At 37.7% G+C, this 21,443-nt stretch overlaps 1 protein-coding gene across 2 annotated transcripts in view; it reads left to right on the top strand.

Annotated features, from left to right (window-relative positions):
• The window catches only part of ST18 (ST18 C2H2C-type zinc finger transcription factor), a 169,186-nt gene extending 148,194 nt beyond the window's left edge, over window positions 1-20,992 (top strand). For both annotated transcript variants that reach the window (XM_085052832.1, XM_085052833.1), the window contains 10 exons: window positions 1,041-1,156; window positions 4,427-4,489; window positions 5,286-5,354; window positions 10,428-10,490; window positions 10,586-10,666; window positions 11,699-11,920; window positions 13,973-14,061; window positions 15,532-15,635; window positions 17,495-17,638; window positions 18,441-20,992. In XM_085052832.1, coding sequence (XP_084908958.1) covers window positions 1,041-1,156; window positions 4,427-4,489; window positions 5,286-5,354; window positions 10,428-10,490; window positions 10,586-10,666; window positions 11,699-11,920; window positions 13,973-14,061; window positions 15,532-15,635; window positions 17,495-17,638; window positions 18,441-18,581 — 1,092 coding nt within the window. In that variant the 3' untranslated portion in view covers window positions 18,582-20,992. The remainder of the gene's footprint in view (window positions 1-1,040; window positions 1,157-4,426; window positions 4,490-5,285; window positions 5,355-10,427; window positions 10,491-10,585; window positions 10,667-11,698; window positions 11,921-13,972; window positions 14,062-15,531; window positions 15,636-17,494; window positions 17,639-18,440) is intronic.
• The last annotated feature ends 451 nt before the right edge of the window (window positions 20,993-21,443 follow it).

Below are 21,443 nucleotides of genomic sequence, written 5' to 3'. Positions count from 1 at the left end.
CCATGGCACCAGCCCCACGAGTTTAGCAGAGGCTGGGACCTTCCCCTCTCAGCCACAGGCAGCAGTTTCTGCTCCTACAGATGGTAGTCTCTGGGAAACACCTGAGTATTGGAATAGAATCACAAAACCAATGTGAAGTCCAAGAAGGTTTTAATAGAGGTCCGATAATTGATGCTATAATCTTTATAAGCTTATCATTCAAGAATTCTCGAATGATAAAATAGCCACAGAGCATTCCTCCAGAAAGAAAATACTTATCTTTCATAACGATAATAACAGTTGAAGGCGTTAAGTCACAAAACAGTATAAATCAAGCTATTTTGAAGAGATAAAAGAAGATTTTTCAGAAAACAAAAATGGAATTTCCTTCCAGGACTCCAAATTTCCAAAATGCCTTTCCAAGGGAGTAAATGCTCGTGATTCATAGCATCCACCAAACAGCATGGTGGCAGTGATGATTTTGATCTACAAATAGTAGAAATCAAGAACTATCCTTGGCAGCTTGCTATTAAGAAAACTTCAAAGTTGTTTTGTTCTTGTGACTTTTATTTTAACAAGAATCTGCTCTTTGAATAAGATAACAAGGCATTCCTTTCCACACATATAAAAAGATTTGCATTTACATTTGCTTACATAAAATAGTACATTTTAAAAAAATTTATGATTGTAATTTGTAGTTTATGGTGCAGTGGTCACCACTTCAACTGTATGCAAAAGTCAACTATGTACTTACACAGAACATACTTATTTTCTCTGTGTACTTTTCTTTGGCATTTATCACCATCTTATAAAACAAAACCAAATTTCTCCTATGTACAGCTTAAACTAGCATCTGCCTTCAAAAATATTAACACAACATTTTTTAAAGTCTACCTATACGAACCTGAAACTATGATGTACTAAACTTTCTTAATTTCTCTCCATCATGTCTTTTTAAGTTTTACAAGATGTTCTCTTCATGCCATGGCAAATTATTTCTTGAATATGTGGGAGGACTTGAAGAGAGAAACCTTTTGTCACATTCTCATCCAATATTTCAGAAAGATCCAGTGAGCTCTCCGGAAAACATGGAGGAAAAGAAGTACCCAGGAGATGTCTCCATACCGAGTCCAAAACCCAAGCTCCATTCCAGAGATCTCAAAAAGGAACTCATCACGTGAGTCACAAAAAATTTCCTTTGCCCTGGTAAAGACTGACTATGTTGCTGTTTCTGGTTTGAAGGAGCAGGAGATGAGTAGGAAAACTTGCACAATTCGCTGCCAGTAGTTAGTTCCACATTGTGGGTATGTAGACATGAGGTTTGGAGCTGTGACAAGTAGGCTATGCCTGGAGGGTTGGATAGATTAATGCCTAGATTTATACTGGGTGCCACTCCTTATTGCTCAGATAGACAGGTAACAAGTGGGTAATAGCTCCTTCTACGAAACACACAGTTTCATAACATGCTACAGATCAGCTCTGCTAATGCTTACATAATTAAATAAGCTTTAATTGAACAATCGTCATTATAGATCCATTGCTCAGAGCTTGTGTAGAAGCAATCAGGATTTCTCAGATAGAAAACATGAAGGGTTCATAAAAAGACAAAATATAAGAGAGAAAGTGCCATAGGATTTTCCAACCTGTAGGAAATGTGTTTAAATCCTTCATTTGCTTCCTTCCAAGCAGAATTAGTTATTCAGTCCTGCTGAAAATCCAGTGGCTGTACAAATTCACACTCTGGGAATATAGGCTAACACTTTTTTTTCCCAAGTATTGAGATTCACTTGCTCTGTCTCAAGTTCTAAAAGTTTGCTACCTAGAACTGAAAATACATTCTATTAAATCTTTCTGCATGCAACAGCTTTTTTCAGTTTAGAATTGTTTACTAAAATTGTCCCAAGCAGCTCATGAGTCACTTTAAAAAATCTCATCTAAGCTCTTCACAAAATCATTTTGTGTTCACATCAGTATCATTTTGATATCAACAGAGAGTTTTCACTGTAATGGTCAGCTAGGACCATGCAATCATTGATAGCACTTTTCTTTTTGTCCAAAACCAGAGCAGGTCTCTCTGAACAAGTGCAGCCCGTATCACTGAGTGATGACAGCCCATAACATATCACTGCAGGCTCACCCATAAATAAACGAGTCACATCCCGCCAACTTGTGTCCTGCTCTCCAGACTCGGTGGCACTGAAGCAGTTAGAGCTGCCTCTGTCTCTAGAATTTACATTTCCCTGGGGCAAGCTGCTGTGAAGAGTGATTCTTTCCCCTCATGTCATGCTGTCTGCATGTTGTCTACTCACTGCATTATATCTGCAGTTGTAGTTCATGACCTAAATTGCTACAGGTCAGGTTTGTTTTGCCTCTTCTTCTAAAACAAATGCATAAAAAAATCACTAAGACTTTATTTGCTGAAGACTAATGGCTTTTCTTTTGTAATATTTTTTCCTTTGTGATATTGACCTGTTTTGAGATGCCCGTAAAATACTTTTCTACTCTCCTAAATAATACCACCAGAATATTTACTAGGGCAATGGTGAGCTTACAGTGGTTGTACTGTATTATTTTCAAACAGGGAGTAGAGATAGCTATCTAAAATGCAGTTGTACAGAAAATGAAATAAGAAATAGTTTTAATTTATCAGAAGAATCCATAGGCAATATAGGGATCAGACTACATTCCTATGATCCCACTGAGCTCAGAAATTGTACCGAACAATTCAGTACAGTTGGCTCCATCATGAGGAAGCTTTTAAAATGACATAAGAAATTGCAGAGAAAAAATTTTGAATGTGGTTAGTGCAGTTACAGTGAACTACTGTATGAACACCACCTTCTAGCATGTGCTTTCTATTTTTCCATGTTAATTTTGTTGCCCATGATGGCATTGCTCAGGTTGAAATGGGCTGTGAAAATGAGACTGATGTCTTCCTAAGGCTTTTTTACAGATTTGAAAAGCTTCCTAGCATTCTGCCAGCTCAGAGAAAATAGCCAGGTGAGCATCTTAGGCATCCCTTTTTCATTAGCATGGAGCACTAGCTAACACTTTTTGTACAGCATCTGCTCACCCTTTTTGTCCATATTTCCAGTGAAAGAAAAACAGTCTTTTATAAGGCAGCTCTGCAGGGTTGGTGTTAGAGCGCCTTAAAGTATTGTACAAAGGTACATTTAATTCACCTCCCCCTCCATGCACAAGCTGCATTTCTTGGTATCTTTACCCTTTTGCAGAGGACTGTATCCCAGTTTAATAAATGAGTTCAGTGCTGCAACTGAAGAGGGGCTGAGGAAAAACAGAAGCTATAACATCTCCAGGTTGAGCATACCTCCATCTCTTGGCTTAAATGAATATATCTGTCCTGCTAAACGTACACCACTGTCTCAGTTCCGGCCAGGACAGGGCTAATTTTTGCAGTAGCCAGGACGTTGCATGGCTGGGACCTGGAGGTTATTCTATAGCCTCACCAAGGGAGAAGGTGTTCCTTCCAGTCAAGTAAGCTTGGCAAAGGGAGCGATTGGACAGCACCAGTCCTGAGCCAGAGTAGAGCTGGTTCTGAGCAATCCTGTGTGAATCATTTCCCTATCTTGTGCACTTTCTTACGGATATTTTTGCTGTTACCACTCCTTTTCTTATCTCATTTCTTTTTCCAGTAAATTGTGCTTATCTCAAGATGTGATTTTCACTTTTTGTGCCTCCAGTTCTTCTCTCCAACCTGTGGCAGAGGAAGGAGGAGGGGGGGGCCTGAGCAAGCTGGCTGTGGTTTGGAGAGTCTCAGTGAGAGCACAAATTTGGACAGTACCATTCCTAAACCATGACAACCACTTTTGTATCACTTCTCAGTTCATCTGAGAAACATCTTGACAAAGTTCTGTGCTCTTCCTGAACTTCAGCTTTGTGATATTGACCTCCTTTCTGTTCTGCAAGCAACCCTAACACCTTTCTCACTTGTATCAGTAAATAAAGATTGGGTGTGTTTCTAAAGAAGGTGCCTTATTTTAGTCAGAAGTCAAAGGAAGTATTTTGAATATTACTGTTTGCTGGCCTATATTATATTGGAGGTCAGATCAGAAACTTCAGCTCTAACATTTATGAATTGCTGCCAAAATTTTGTACTAATAACGAAACAGCCTTTTTAAGAACCCCCACTGTAACCAAAATACTTTTATGGAAAGCATGGTGGTTTAACACCACATAGATAAAAAATTAAGGTTTTGAATTATTTACATTGTGGAAATAGGAGAAATTCTTTTCATCTGTGCTTCAAGTAATAATTAAAAAATAGAAGTGAAGTTTTGCTAGTTTTCTGCAGCATCGTGACAGTGTTGAAATGTGTAATGATGAATGTGATTGCCCTAAGGATCATTACATAATTCACTGCAGGTTATGGTGAGCTATGTGGTGTATTATACATACTCTAATTTCTCATTGCTTCTTCTTTGCATAGCTGTCCAACTCCAGGATGTGATGGCAGCGGTCATGTAACAGGAAACTATGCCTCACACCGCAGGTAAGAAACAACAGGAAGCCTAAAACAGGAAATAGAGCTAATTTTTAGCTCTTGTTACTTTTGAACATTTTTTATACTAACCATGGATAAGTACTCAAAAGTAATTTGCAGAAAATCCATATAGAAATGTGGCTGATTTTCCTGGTTTTGTTATATTTGTGAAGGTCTGGACTTAATACACTGATACAGAGTTAGCAGGATATGTTTATTACAGTAGCTGCATTTCTTAGCTGAGACCTCCAGATAAGTCATTTAGTAAAGTCTGCATTTCCCTGAGTCTACAAGCAGTCTCTATACAGATGTTATTACATGTGATTATAAATGAGGTTTCTGCATAACTTTCTATGAATGGCCCTGAAATTCATAGATCTGGTATTATAACCTGAGGATGTTAAATGTTTTCCTAAACATAGCCCACTTTCAACCCAGAGGATGAAACAATAATTTCCTGCTTTTCCTTTGGGAGCAGAATAGAAGTGTTTTCTGCCTTCTGCCAACCATGTGGACCAGATTCTCTAGCTGTCCTTCATATATGAAATATAAAGGATGGATTCAGTGTACCACTGCCCCCTCATAGCAAAACTTTACAGGGGCTAGAAACCTTTGGTCCTAACTATATATTTTTTCCAGTGATTTAAGGAACAAAGCCTTATATTGGCTGCTCCTTCTTTGCCAAGAACAAATATTTGAGGGTATCATTTGAACCAATAAAAGTCATAGATTGATTCAAGGTTGTTTCAGATAAAAATAAATGTTTTGGTTTAGTAAAATATTTCACATCAGGTTTTCTTTTCAGTGTTTCTGGGTGCCCATTAGCTGACAAGACATTAAAATCCCTTATGGCTGCTAACTCTCAGGAGCTCAAGTAAGTATTGACAATCGCACAAATGTTATGGTTTTTTATCTTTGACAAACATGTTCCCTATGTTATAGAAGTTGTAAATTTGAATTGCTCTGAGTGGTATCAAACCTTTGTCTGAAAAGTGGAGTGAATTGGTTTGAAAGCTTTTGAGTGGAATAAAGTTTGCTTTTCTCCATTTGTTTTTCTTCATTTTTGTACCTCTTCATTTTCATGATCTAATCAGGACCTGGTGGGGAAAAATGGTAAGCACCAGGAAAGATGCACTTTTCTCAGTATTTCTGAATCAGAGAGGAATAGAAAATATATAATATGTAAGACGTAAGATTGATCTGGAAAATAACTGATCCAGATAGAATTAATTAGAATTATTTAGTTAGAAATAAATCTAGTCAGAATAAATCTAAAATTGATATCAGAATACCTGCAAATAATTTTTTATTATTTACTACCCTATACTATGAGTTTAATGTCACTGAAGCAGACATCAAGCAATATGATTTTGTGTTGGCATAATTCTCACCATAAAATGTCACTTACAAAAGGACTGTGCAGGCTCTGCTATATAGACAGATGTATAGGGACATATGAATATTTCAAAAATCTGTAGTCAAGAGAGGCACTGGCAACCAGTCATCTAGTTATTGAATTGGCTTTGTCAATAAGGATGTGGGGAAAAGGAAAGGATAATTAGAGTTCTTTCATAGCTTTCCCTCTGCAACTTGCAAATTGGATCCTATAATAGATGGCTTGGAAAAACTCATGAATGCATGTAAAAAGAGGAGAACCCCGTGACTGTCCTTTCTGTCCTTTAGGTTCATCCCTAGTCCAGAGAGAAGAAAATAAAGTCTGATCATGGCACTATTACCCTTTTCTAATGATATTATAGCAGACGTAACTACATTTAGGCTTGGCTCAGTGTTTGGCTTCCCCAGATCAAATGTTAGTGGTCATGTTCCCTAGCCTTACAACTTAAATTATAATAGAAATGCTGAACTGATGGTAGCTATGAAGTTGAATGTAGAGGAGATACAGCAAAATGGCAAAGAAAGGACATTTATATAGGCAGCTGTCCAAAGCAGTTCACAAAGCCAATAGGTAAACTGGCACACTGGCACAAAGCTTCATTTTTTGACATCCCTGATCCTCAAAGGTATAAATTTTGGGTTTACTTTGTTTTAAAAGAGCAGAATGGTTAACAAGGAACTGAATTGCAAAAATGCTGACAAATTTGAAATCATTTGCTGAGTCATATATATTTGTCCCTGCTTTTATTGGCTTTCTGCCATACAAAGACACTCACACAAATATTTTGAATAGTTGCTCCTCATGCATCACCCCCCCCACCCCATTCATGTGTGAATAAGTAAATTTGCATACCAATATGGTTATTTTTCCACTAAAGCTTCTAGAGTTTTGGTCATGCCATAAGGAAAGAGGAGCAACAGCATATGACTTAAATGACAAACTGCACACTGTACGCCATGTATAATAAGTGAGTTGTGAAAGACAAAGTCAAAGTTCATGGACATTTCACAGACAGAAATATGTTGCATAACGCACTTAGCATTTAATTTCAATTAACTAGAAAAAGAGCAAAAATCAAAATCTGTTCACAGACAATTCGCACAAGGAAAAAGGGCTAAATAAAATTATTTTCCACAAATGCACCACCTTAATTTAGGTTCCTGCAAATGTAGTTCAGGTGATATTTTGAACAAAACTCTGCTTTTGGCTAAATGACATGTTATGCCAAAATGTTGCAATCATGCTTGTGCTGGTATAGTGATATCAATAGTTAATTTTAGTGTTGCTATGTTAGCAGAGGGCAGAAATGCTCATAGAATCAGGCCAGGAAAGTACCCTCATGTAGTCAGGCATGAATATGAAAAAGCTGTGTATTTTTTCCAAATGTTATTCATGCTTAATTTGCCAGAATCAAGATAAGATTTTGGCTTTAATTACGAAACTCTCTGCCAGCAAAGATACAAGGCTTCCATGTGATCTACAGTTTGGAAATAAAGAAGATCTGCTCAGAAAGTGGGCCTGAGATTCAGGTTCAAGAAAATTCCTATATGAGGATTCTTGCTGCTTAGAACAATCTGAGGTGGTGAATTTAAAACATAATGGATTTGGTGATTACTCAAATTTTAAACCTAAAAGTGGTAATTGTGGCTGATATCCTATTTAACCAAAGAGCTTGCTTATCAAGTGTTAAAGAATTTTAAATATGTACTTTAGAGGGATATTTACTTACAATTTAGAAGCTTTGAGGAATAGATGGTCAGTCCTATCCTTAGACAAGTTTTTGCTGTGGTTAAATGTTAATTTTTAGGATAGATTTGAGCAGTTCTTCTGCATAGGTCCCACATAAGACATTGATACTGATTTATATTCCATAGGCAGCATAAAAAAATTTCAGTCAGCTGATGGTTTTCTCAGCTGACCTCTATGGGTTTGCCTTAACAACAGTTCACATCCAACAGCCCCAGTGAGCTTTCTAGGGAGCAAAGGTACCAGATGTGCTCCTAAACCTGCAGCTCAGTGTTTAAATTTTACATGTAGCTTTAGTTCATTTTCCTGAAGATAAAGCAATCCTCTTGGAGAAAGGGACAAAACAGGAGGTATTTGCTGCCCATTTGGAAAAACTTTTACATCAAATCCTGAGAGATTTATTTTTGAATAACAAATTTGGAAGAATTGTAAAGGAACTTGTAACCTACATCCACTTGAGAGTTGACATCTCTTAATTTGACCTCCTGAGACCTCTGGGCCCTCATAGTAAATCTTATTTTCTTGGCTGTGCACAGGAATTCACTACGGAAGATGATTCCCTGAGCTGGGGCAGCAGTCCAAACACCGGTTAAAAACTGATAAAATTTCACAGAATTACTGACTGCAAGGCAATAGCTTTTTGGTGTATTTTGTGTTGTGGAATTTCCCAATGCATACAAAGATAAAACCAATGTTTGGGAAACCCAACCCAGTGGTCAAGATTAAGAGTCTTGCTAATGAAAATTTTTACTGATTTGCCAGTAGTCCACCTGAAATATCATCTTATAATTTTATTAGTATTGGTAGCATCTCAGCCTCAAATCTTCAATGACCTCCTGAGTAGCTTGAGCTCCAATCTGGTTGGGAATCTGTCCGCTGCCAGAAGTAGTAAATACAGAAGGGATGATTTAAAATTTAGTTCAGTGCACTTTCTAACTTTATTCACCAGTCTCGGACTTTCAGATCTGAATGTCTCACACAAGAGATTTTACTGAATTAACGTCCACCTCCAGTCTATGCAGGGAGCCCTTCCATCTGTGATCATCTGATAAAACAAGTAGCCAAAATTAATATCCATATTTTTTGGCAGGTGTTCTGGATTTACTTGTGAGCATTCACGCTCTCCAGACATCTGCCCTTGCTGCCTGCTCCACATGACATTGTGCCCAATCCTTGTCCCCACACTTAGACAGGTCAACATTTAGCTCTACACAGTCAAGCACATCTTGGCACTCTGCAACCCCCACCTTTACCTTTGCTGTCAGTGTGAGGCAAGTCGTTCTGCCAAAAATATTTTGTTCACAAATTGTCACCATGAAATGTTTTGACATTTTCTTTGAAAAAAAAGTCACCCCTTTATTCATTTGAAATTATTTGCTGAATTCTATTTGAATCAATGCATAAATTTGTTCATGTCCAAAAGAAGTCAGATTTTTGACAAATTAATTGTTCGCAGAAAACTAGTTTTAAATATTCTGTGAAGAGATGCACCTGCACACTCAGATGTGCTATTACAATTATATTTGTAGGTGTTTTCCATGGCAGCCTACCAATGACTAGATTAAATCACGAATCTTTTTAACTCAGGAAAGGTTCAGTAACAGCTGAGACCTTTAAGAACTTTTTGAACTATACAAGTTTCCTTAATGGTTCAGTACAGCATTATTTGGCACAACTCTTTACGTAATTCTGATACTCTGTAAAAATCATAGCATTTGAAAGTCCCTTAGGGTTGTTTAGTATAAGAACTTCGAGTTGTGTAATATAGAAACATAGAAAAGGCTGGCATAACTTCTAAAGGCAAATGTTTGTTGGTGCTGCTTTGTTTGCTGAGGTATGTTTATATTCTCTGAAAAAACCTCAAACCAAACCACCCTACCAACACACAGCAGGGTTAAATTAAAAAAAAAAAATTAAAAAATAGATAAATAAAAAATCTGTACTTCTAAGATGGAAAGTGTTACCAGTAAGGTCCTGCTCTAAACCCCACAGAAGTCAGTGGAAAGACCTACTGACTCCATCTGGCTTTTGGGGCACATTCTGCATGTATGAGCAGCAAGCAAGAAGCCCACCCTGCCAGACCACTGGCAAAAAAAAAAGTAACAGGCAGTTTTTTTTTTCTTTTTATTTTATGGATGTTTCAGTATTAAACATTCATACTTGAAAAGGCTCGTTTGTTGCACATACACAGAGAAACCCCCTAACTATGAGAAATAAGCATAATCCAATTGCTCAGTTGAATACTTAATTGAATCTCTTGCTAAAGAGAGATGGTCCTGTGGTGTGCTTACAGTGCTAGAACACACAGATTATTAAATTCAAATTCTGGCTATCATCTGCTGATGCCCAAAAGTAAAACTGCTTCTCTGCTTCCATTTCCCCTTCTGTAAATACTGGCAAGGTGCTTATTTATATCTCTACCTGAAAACATCATATAACAAACAAACATGTAATAGTAAGCTTACAAATAGATCTATATCAAGCTGCTTTTTTTTCTTCTTTTTGTAATGTTGATTCTGTACATGGAAAAATGTTTGATGCAAATGTTGATATAAACTAATTAAATCTACACATCATAAACAATATCTTTCACATTCCTTATTAAAATTCTGCTATATTAAAAAAAATAGCCCCCCCAAAAAAGAGTCTGCTGATTTAAAAAAAAAATCATCAAGAGCTGGGTTAAGTTATTCAACAAAAGCTCCACCGTTCTTTCTCCCACTCTATACAAAATATAGAATGTACACATTATTTTCCCCATATCTTTGTGACTGTATTTTGTAAGCTTCCTGTCTTATTCCATAGGTGCCCAACACCTGGCTGTGACGGCTCTGGCCATGTGACAGGGAACTATGCATCCCACAGAAGGTAACAACCATCCCATTGTGTGGGGCTGCAGTGCTCAGGGCTCTCGGCTGGCAGCAGCAGAAAGAGGTGGCTCTTATTCTGTGTGCTTCTTTCAGCTTGTCTGGCTGCCCTCGTGCCAGGAAAGGAGGTATCAAAGTCACTCCTACCAAGGAAGAGAAAGAAGACCCAGAACTTAAGTGAGTACAGAATCAGGGGTCCACAACCAGTGGAGGGGGTGGCAAATGGTCTGTAAGAGTTGAGGGCTTGAGTGATCACAGGGAGATGCCCCAGTCAATATGAACCATGTGAGAATAGTGCCAAGAGCTGGAACCACTCCAAGTGTTTTTGCTTCTTGTGAAGTTGGTGGAGTCCATCACCTAGGAGACTGAACACTGAGGAAGGATTGCTATCTCTGCTTGCATTGATCCAATTTTAAAAAATTATGTGCAAGTGCCACTTGGTAGAAAAAATTGGCAAAACTATTACTGACTGAGGTGAAACAAGCCAGCTAATTAAATCAGTGTAACACCTTCAAAATGTGTTCCAGAGAACTTTAATATATGTAAGTCTCATGTCTTTGTGTATGAATGAAAATTTCACTTAAAGTGAAAACTGGAAACTCAGTACAGATTCACTATATTCCTGGCTTGAACACACATTCCATTAAAATTTGTAAATGATAACTGCCAGAATATAAAAGTGAAGACTTAGTTGCATGCAATGTTGTCTTAATTCTTGCTAATGATATATGTGAAACTGCATGACACTGACAGAGCAGCACAAAAAATTCCCTATGCATTCTTTGCAAGTATTTACAAGGATTTCCATGCAAGTTTTCCAGTTACAGGAACCCACCCTCTGCTTCCTACCAGAAACTGAGATAGAGAGGACACAATGTTGACTTTCCATACAACTGAAAAAGTGTGATTTATCGTGTGTTATAGAACATCAATTTTATTTTCTGGTGAAATACTCTCTAAATGAATGTCTTATTTTCTTAGTCTCTACAACTGTATTTTATAATGCCTTATTTTAAGATCAGCTGAATCCCCATAACTCAGCTTGACAAGAATTGGATGCTCAGGTACAGTGTGCCACCAGGGACCAAGGTTTACTCCATTAAAGCAAAGTAGTAAAGGCAGCTGGAATTATTTTCTCGGAATTATTTGAGACTGTCTTTGCCTGCTCTCTCCAGTGAAAATGAGGGTTCTTTTGCTGTGTTTCTATAGATGTCCAGTGATAGGCTGTGATGGCCAAGGTCACATATCAGGTAAATACACTTCTCATCGCACTGCTTCTGGTTGTCCTTTGGCTGCCAAGAGACAGAAGGAGAGTCCTGTCAATGGGTCTTCACTATCCTGGAAACTGAACAAACAAGAGCTGCCACACTGTCCTTTGCCAGGCTGCAACGGGCTGGGTCATGTTAATAATGTTTTTGTCACCCACAGAAGGTATAACTTTGTGTTTTCTCTTTTCATTTTTCCTTAAAATGCCACTTTGAATTGGCAACATGTGAGGTTAGAGCCAGAATAAATTGTGCTGAAGTCTTTTGAGTAACCACATAGTTTACATTGCAGCTAAAGTAATGCAAAACAGAATTACTTTGAGATACTAAAACTTTTATGTCCTTTTCTACGTTCCCATTGAAGCATGACTATCCAAGGTGTTCAGATTAGCACAGTGCCTATGCATAATTAAATAGAGTTCTTTCCTAGGGATATATGGAGTTGTATCTGCATATCTTCAAAAGAAAAGAGAAATATCATTGAAATGTCACCAGAAAAGTTTTAGCCAAGAGGCATTTATTTCATCTTTTTACCAGTGGAAAAGTTATATTCATAAACTTTGTATTTAAACAGCTAGAGTCACACAAAGAAAAAATAATAAGCATGCAGAACTCATATGGATTAAGGAAGTTTGAAGTTATAACAATCTTACAAAGGAAATTATCCTTACAGAGGAGTCATACATGTAACTAATAACAATAAACACCATCTATCACTGTGAAAAAGTTAGTTGATATTGAATCAATAATATTGAATCAATAATAATTAAAGAATCTGACTATAATTTCATCTGGCAAGTTTGGTTTTCTGTCTTTAACAGTAATTAAGTCTACATTCTCTATCTCCTTTGCTTTCTTCCTAACACTCTGACCCAACTTCTGCAATACAAGAATGTCCAAGGTGATTTGAATAAATTCAGTCAGAGTCCAGTGTTATCCTAATTTTGTTCACTACATCCCATCTAAAAGTCTTTACATGAAGACACTACTGTAAACTGTGGCTAATTAAGCAAGTAGCATAAACTGCATGCTAGCTGGGTGCAATTCATCTTACAGATGATTCCTGTCCTACATAAGACTGGGTCACTCCCAAGATCATGTTAGTTAAAATGAGGTAGCAAATATAGCTTTGCTTGATGTCCTTTCCTAGGACATTTGAAACCTAACAAGTAACTCATGTCTTTGAAGCTATCTCCCAGTCAGCTATCTGCTCTGGGAAGAGATAATAAACAGAAATGTAGAACTGAAGTACTAGCATGTTTCCCTGTATATCTTTTAACTAAAATAACAAAAGCTTGGGTTTTGTTGTTTTTTCTTTTTTTTGTTTTTTTGGTTTTTTTTGTTTTGTTTTTTTAATGTGTGGAATTGACAGGTCTGTAAGGGTTCTCATTTTTTAAAATTTTTGCACACACACACACACCCCCCAACCATTTTCCTGCAGAACGAAATTTTTCTTCACTCCTTACTTGGCTACATCTAAATACAAATCCTTCTGCCAGTTCTTCAGCATATGGGTATTTCTTCCTTGTTATTTATAAAGATAGTATTAAGACAGTGCAATTCCTCTTAGCCCTTTAGTGGGCTATAAAAATTGCCTCAGATAATTACCAGCTGATGAAATTGTAAGCTTTGAAATAGCAAAACGTAATTTAATGTGAACAGTGGTTAAAAAGCAAACTGACTATATAATAGAAACATTCAAAAAAGCTATTACAGCCTATAGGGTACATCCAGAGTTATTATTGTATTGATCATTATTATGTATCAACAAAGTGATACAATAATTGTACACCATGGAAATCATCCCATTAACTAATTTTTTTTAGGACAGTAAACTTGCCATTTTAAAGGACCATTCTCTCCTCTCCTTTGGAGCACAATCCCTTGATAAAAGCAGTTTATACATGTTCAAACTTTAAGAATTCTATGAATGCATCTTCATGTAACTGAACAGTAGCTGCCACTGCAATTTTGATTATTTTGAAATATATTTAAGAGTTGTTTACTCATAGATCGAGATTTCTGTGCCAATTTTCAAGCTGGAATATACAGCTAAATGGCTCTTTATGAGTTATGTCATTCCCTGAAGCCATGCTATAATGGAGATACTGATGTGACCTTAGGTACAGAGGTCTGTCCAAGTGCATGATAATATTGCCTGAAAGGATTGTTGCCATTTTCAAGTGGGTGCTAATGTTTTCTTTCCTATCCGTTTCAGCCTGTCTGGTTGTCCTCTGAATGCACAAACCATAAAAAAGGGCAAAATTTCGGAAGAATTAATGACTATCAAGCTTAAAGCAAGTGGCGGTAAGGAGATCTGTAAAAGATGATGACATTTATTTAGATAGAAGGGCCCTGACTCCCATTTATACTTGTGCCCCTTTATGCCATTCTGGCATTAATTCTCACTACTTTCCGTTGTCTCTAGCAACAAAAACTCTTGAATAATAAAAATATTTGCATGAGATATTATAAAATTATTCTCATTTATATAAATCAATATTGAGGGTATGCTCTTGTCCCTGAGCATTATTTTTTTATTTGGATATGCTTTCAATATTGTTGTTATTAATAAACTCTTAGTTACAGATCAGGAGGACTTAGCTATATGATGAATAAGGGAGAAATATTGTGGGCAGAAATTGACTCATCTCCCTAACTTGAATCCTACATGGTTTAGTATCTATGCAGTGCTTGTGCAGTTTTGCTAACCTAAGTGGAAAGCAATAATTACCAAAGAGTTTCTGGGGGAAATGTGTAGGAGTCTCCTTTCTTATACAATGTGCTTTAGCAAGTTGGGCATTGAGCCAGGATTCAGGAAATTTAGTCTTCAGCCTCCAACTGCTGAGTGAATCGGTTGTGTGTTACTACTTACAGATTTCCCAAGCTGGCTCCCCAGTAGACTCAGTTCCAGGCTTTAAAGCAGTAACAACAGTGGCACAAACCTCCAGGCAGGGTTGGTCTCAGAATGATACTAAGCAGAAACAGGCAAAGGTATTGCCAGCAGCTGCTACAGCTCAGTATTTTTCAGGACAAGTCTTTCATTAAAGAACTGAAGCTCTTTTTCTTTGGTATCTATCTTGTCTATCTTGTTGGGATGTAAAAGACTGGCTTCCTTTTTTTTTTTTTCCCCATGTAATACTTGTTAGCTTTCTGACAATTTCCCTTTTCCTGTTATTTAAATTTCACTATTCATCAGATATAAGTAAGGCTGTGCTTATTGGAGTTATTCTGCACAGACGTTTTACCCCACAGAAATCCTTGCAAGATCAGAAATACGTACAGAAGAACTTACTAAAGTCAGCAATTATACTAGCGAAGATGTTGCCCTGGGATGTTTAGTGAAAAAGAAGTGCTGCTGTTACATTTCTTTTAAAACAAAATAAAACAAAACAGGCCACTCCTCCCCCCTCCTCCCCCCCTTCCCCCGTCCTAGCACTGTAAATATCCCCTCATGTTTTATGATAAACTTTCCTCTTTCTGGGTAATTCTTCCATTCTGGACCCTCCAGCTCTTAGTTGCATGTTGCAATGAAAAAAAAAGAAATTGTGAAAAAACAAGGATTTAGATAGCCTCATCTATTTTTCAGCTCATATAGATGTTTAACAGGTAGGAAACAATTTGGACAGTAAAAGCAAACTAAAAGACTATTTAAGGATCAGTCATTTGATGAAAATCTTATTTTCCTATGGTTAAGTAACAGGTAATAGCTTATTACTCATACATCTATTTACATGTAGACACTTTACATCTGATATTATTTTCAACTATTTACAGGTATTGAGAGTGATGAAGAAATAAGACACTTGGATGAGGAAATAAAAGAACTGAATGAATCCAATCTTAAAATTGAAGCTGATATGATGAAACTTCAGACTCAGGTATGCCATAAATGTGAAACCTTTTGTTATGCTATGTCTAAGCACAATGAATACATTAAATGCTATGTAAATGCTTTGTTCAAAAATAGCTAGTCTCCTGTGCACTTGTTTTTCCAAGCTCTTGTTTTGTTTGTTTTCTGTAAAAAAGCATCAGGTATTGTCTTAAAGATCTGGTGAATGACAAACTCAGGGCAGTTTGGAGCTAATATTGGTAAGCAGAAAAAAACATTCATACCAAACAAAACATTTATTTTCCTTTGTTGACCAAAATTTGTTTACCAAACTATGCAGATCCTATGACTTGAATTTTTAGGGATGATAAATCCTCTTACTAACCCACTCCAAGTCTTAATGAGAATTGACTTTGTTCTTACGTGTACCTAAGAATATCTTCCTAGTTTAGTTCATCCACTGTCAATTATTCAAAAAGATTGAATTTTGCCTCCAGGCAACACTTGGTAAAGAATATATACCTTTTGCTAATTTGTGTAGCAGAGGATTTTGATGGGAGTTATGGAAAAGAGTCATTCTCTTTCATTATTTTGTATACTGGAGAGATTAAGTCAGTTTTGAGATGCTGATAGTGGTTCTATGAAGTGACCTGTATAGCTTCATCCCTGCAGAGACCCCCATATGCACCTGGAACTTCACCTGAGCAGCCTGGGTAAAAACAAGAGCAGAAGCTTGCTTGGAATTTTCAGAATAAGAGTTAAAGAAAAAAGTTCCTAAATGAGACCCAGGAATTGAATATAAGCCTAAACTGATCTAAACCAAACTGAGTGTAACCATGCCCCCCCTGTATTGGTACCAGATGGAATGTACAGTGTTGACTCATGCTGTTTTTGCAATAACCACTGTGTGCATGGTCTAAATAAGGGAGAAGTCTGTGCCACCTGTGCTGGACCTAAATAATCCGGCTTCACACAGCAGCAGCTGAGGGGATATCCAGCCCAAACTGCCCTGCAGGGGGGCTGTGCTCAGTGTGTCAGGACACTTGGTTCTCTCTGGTGATCTCTCTGGGCTATTTGCATGGTGATTGCCCAGTTTATGCAATCAGATTTCTTGGGGCATGATTTCTTCGGGCATGACAATCCTGAATGTGACTGCACCAGTCGTGCCTTGTGGAGCTGTGGCCAGGCACAGGGATGGCAGCCCTTGGTTCTGCCCTGATGAGCTGTCTGCTCCAGTGGCAAGGGATATTCCACAGCTCTCACTTTTAAAAGATACCATTTTTTCTATGTTGCCTGCTTTTTCCTGCTCTTTCCAAATCCCTCCTTTCCAATCTGTTGGTCAGACATCATCTTTATGATGTGTGCTCAGCCTCTCAGTTTCCTTTCCACTCTATTTTTCCCTTATTGTTTGCAGCACCAGGCCTGTTGCTAATCCCAAGCAGCCCAGAGCTCACCCAGGAGCAGGGCAGGGAAGAAGCACAGCAGCTAATACCCATGCCATTTCTATTGTGGTCGAGCAGCAGGGATGCTGTAAGAGCAGGACAGCAATGGAAACATCAACCTCCTTTCTCCTTCCCTTCGCCAGCCCTGAGGCCACACTCTCCATCCCAGCTCCACTCTGACCTTCCTCTCCAAGCTCAGTTCCTCCTCCCACTCCAGGGCACTCTTCAGTGCCTTGTTGCCACGAGAACCAGCAGCAAAGTCCATAATTTCAGAGCAAATACAACCTCTTCTTTGCTCTGAATGTTCTGTGGAGAAGTTATGTCTCTTCTAAAAAAAGCATAGCTGAGTTTCAGGTTCATCATAGCCTTTCTTGTAATCACCCAGCTGATATTTTGGGTTCAAACTGCAGTAACAATGCTGCCACAGGTTTGTTTGTCTGTGTTTGTGCCTGCCTGTGTCTTTTAGATCACATCCATGGAGAGCAATTTGAAAACAATAGAAGAAGAGAACAAACTCATAGAGCAGAACAACGAGAGCCTGTTGAAGGAGTTAGCTGGCTTAAGCCAAGCCCTTATCTCCAGTCTCGCTGACATTCAACTTCCACAGATGGTAAGACCACAGCCAGCAGCTTCACACCTTTTGAGACTGTCTTGCCAGCACCTGAAGCAGATGAACAAGCTCAGGGACCAGCAGGAGCACTGGAGCTGCATTAGCAGAGGGCAATTTTAGGCTGATTTACTTTGCAGAGATGCAGGATCATGCAACCTGTGTGCTAGTAGGCATAGTTGCTTCCGGGACTGATCCAGCCCTGGTATCTCTGCCCTGTACCACCCTGTGCAAGGCGAGCTTTTCCCTCATCCCCCGCTGTCTGAACACCCACCCTGCACAAAGAGTGAAAACTTCCCACTGATGACAATCCTCGCTTGCTCAGCTCCCAGATCAAAACTTTCACCTGTTTCATACTGACGATTTTTCTGGAGCCAACCAAGCTCCACCTTCTCAAAAACTTCACATTTTACTCTCAAATATAGGCCAAATCCACAGAGATACTTGTGTTCCCACTTCCCTTTCCAAATGTCTAGAGTGACACTGGAAGATTAAGTAAGGACGGTTAGGAGGATTCTCAGTCAAAATCCCAGAGCCAAATCGGCCACAAAAAAAAAAAAAAAGGCAAGTTACACTAACCATAATATCTCCAACTTCTTTTCTTGCTTGGGAAGAGTGTGGATTCCACAGAACATGCAGCTCCTGTGATTTCCACAGCTCCTCCATTAATTTGGATGGCTGCCCTGTTTATGACTTCTCCCGAATTGCCATATCGCTCCTTTGACATGCTTTGGGGTTGGGTGTTTGGGTTTTTTCAGCCTTAATTTTACCTCCTACAATTATAATCTGTTTTGTCTCCATTTAGGGGCCAATCAGTGAGCAGAATTTCGAAGCATATGTAAATACACTCACAGACATGTACAGCAATCTGGAACGGGACTATTCCCCCGAATGCAAAGCTCTGCTGGAAAGTATCAAACAGGCAGTGAAGGGCATCCATGTGTAGGATGTGAAAGCTGCTGGGCAACAGAAATTACTTAACAGCAGTAAACTCCAGATGGATCTGTTAGGAGTTCATGTACTGCTAAGGGGTGTAGGTTGCCATGCTGCATTTACAATTGCAACATTGCACTAATTTTTTCCCAGCTGACATAAAAAAAAAAAGAATAAAACCACAACAGACTATTTGTATTAACAGCAATGCACTCTGTTAGTATATTGTATTTATTTCAGTACAATTTCTTTTTTTTTTCTTCTTTTGCACTCAGTTTTTGTAAAGTGAATGTAAAAAGTGTGTGCGACTATTTTTTATATTTTTTATTTATTTCTAATCAAAGAGTTGGTTTTTTTATCTTTTAACAGCATTTTTGCGGCCTGCCATATTTTTACAAATGTGTTTATTAATTTATTTTCCAATGGGATTTTAAATAGACTGAAAGCTATACTGTAAATTAAATAACTTGCTGGGTTTGTACAGGAAGAAAAAAAAAAACCTATGAAAGTAACAAATGACTGAACCGTGGTTCTAGTTTTATTTTCCTCACATCCTGCTTTTTTATAATGGCTTTGTATCAGAAGTGGGTTTGCAGTAACATGAGATGTGAAGATGCATGGAATGAGAAGATAAATGGTGCCCACTAGTGGGGAACTTGGGCTCTTAAAAGCACAGTATGCTGGAAAACAGTGTGTTAAAGAATATGTTAGCAATAATGAAATATAGCAATCAGCAAAGCACTTGACTTGGCTGTGTGATTTAGCCTATGAGAATGGTTATTTAAAATGCTTCAAGAGAACTTCAGATTTATTTTACCACTGCAGTTTTTGTTCAGAGTTAGCTCATGGAGGGAAATGACAATTATCTCTAAAAGAAGAAGGGTAATTAGGTAGGTACAGGTACTTTTTTAGTATGAGACGTTGAGGTTTTAAGCAAGTGACCAGTATTGCAATGGATTTGGATTTTAAAAAAACGCAAGCACATCCCAAGCTGAAGGCTTTGTACATAATAAGTCGAACACATCTCCCCTGAAATGACATTTAATACTGGTTTGAAGGTAATGGCAGCTGAGAAGGCAGCGGTCTGGAGGGCAACAACACCCCTCTGGCACCACGGTGGTCGCTTGTCCCTTTGAGTGACCGGTAGCAACACCGTGACTGGTTTCTCCCATCCTTCTTCACTAAGACTAGGCTGATAGTGAATTTTTCACCAGTCTCCTAGTAGGGTACCAAGTGCTGCTGAGCAGACAGACAGGTGGAGGTGTGGATGGACGAGCACTTGCACAGAGGTGCGGGCGTGCGCCTCAGTATCCGGTTAGCCTGGGTGTGGAACTTCTGCATCTGTCAGAAACTAGCGGTTGCTATAACAGAGGCAATGTCTATTTCAGGGATTGTAAGTAATTAAACATTGTTTCAGAAGTTTTTTTTATATTTATTTTTTTTAATAAAAAGGTATAAACAACCAGCTAAACTGCCTTTTTTGTATGCACACACACCTCATGTGCATATGTGCCTCAGTGTAAATGTATACATGGATCTAGCGTGTGTTTAATTTTTCCGTGCTATAATGAAAGTGTTTATTTTTATTAGCCGCATTTATATTTAGATTGAATATGATGGCATTCACAGGCTTGACATATACAATTATATTATTACTGTTCCTGCACAAAAGTACTATTCAGAAGTGATTCAACTCTCATGCACTGTGGTCACTGTTCTGCATTAGGTGGGGCTTGCTTTTTGTTGGGGGGTTGATTCAACTCTCCGATATTAGTTTAGACAGGGGGAAATGTGTGTTCTTAGGAGCTGTGTTTATTTTCAAATTGATTTTTCAAAAGCTACCATATGTGCTGTCTAATATAAATAGGAGAACACCAAACAAAAATTTGCTATTAAAGTTATTGTTCTTGTTAAAAACACAAAAAGCAAACATTTGTTATACTTGTTAAATGCATACAAAATGAGTTCACTCATTACAAAGACTAAAATTTAATTTACTAAATATTTTAACAAATTTGTTATATATTTTATTTAAGTAAAAAAAAAAATCTCTTACTGACCTATGTATTTATTATTATGATTTACTATGGCTTCAGGTTAATTTATCTGTGTTTGGTTGTTTGCTCAGGATGTTCTGTGAAGTATGTTTGTATTTATTTGCCTCCCTTGTACTTGATGTGTTTTGTAATGTGCACTGTTTTTTTCTTTCTGTTTTTCTTTTTTTTGTGTTTAAATGCATTGATGAGCTATACTGTAAATTAGACCTTTTGTAAAGAGCAATGATGTATGCATTTTTTAATTTGAAGTAGTTTGTATACTGTTTCTTCATACAATTAATATTTCTTACATCAAAACGACAAAATTGTGTTCTGTGCTGTACATTTGGTGTATGGTAGGAAATAAAATTGATAATGAAATATTGCAGCAAGTTTGTTGGGTTTATTTAGCCTCTAGATGCCGACTCGTATTACACTTTCTTAACTGCACCTGGCATTACACGATGTGTCAGATGTTTCACTTGCTTTGTGCACAAAATGTGTCATTCTTGTAAGTAAATTTCTGATATGAATAATTTAATTAGTGTTTTATTTTGTCAATTTGAAATAAGGAGGGGGAAACCAGAACTGCTTAAGAGGTCCTTTTCACTTCTGAAGGAAAAAAAAATCAAGATGATAATCACTGCATTATTTAATGCATTCTTACTTGGCAGTTGTAGACTTCATTTATACTGATGAAGTACAGGATTTGTGCTGACCTTTAACAGCTGCTAAATTATGTTTAAACATAAAAGTCATTGTAAAGTTTCCAGCAATTCGGAACCGCCCACTGTTCCAGTGCAATTTTCTGCTGAGAATTGCAGTGCTTAGACATTACA

The sequence above is a fragment of the Lichenostomus cassidix genome, chromosome 2, assembly GCF_008360975.1.
Source record: "Lichenostomus cassidix isolate B80296 chromosome 2, HeHo_3.0, whole genome shotgun sequence".
NCBI classification, from domain to species: domain Eukaryota; kingdom Metazoa; phylum Chordata; class Aves; order Passeriformes; family Meliphagidae; genus Lichenostomus; species Lichenostomus cassidix.
Note: the sequence above shows the minus strand (reverse complement) of the source record. Positions and strands in the feature narration are given on the sequence as shown.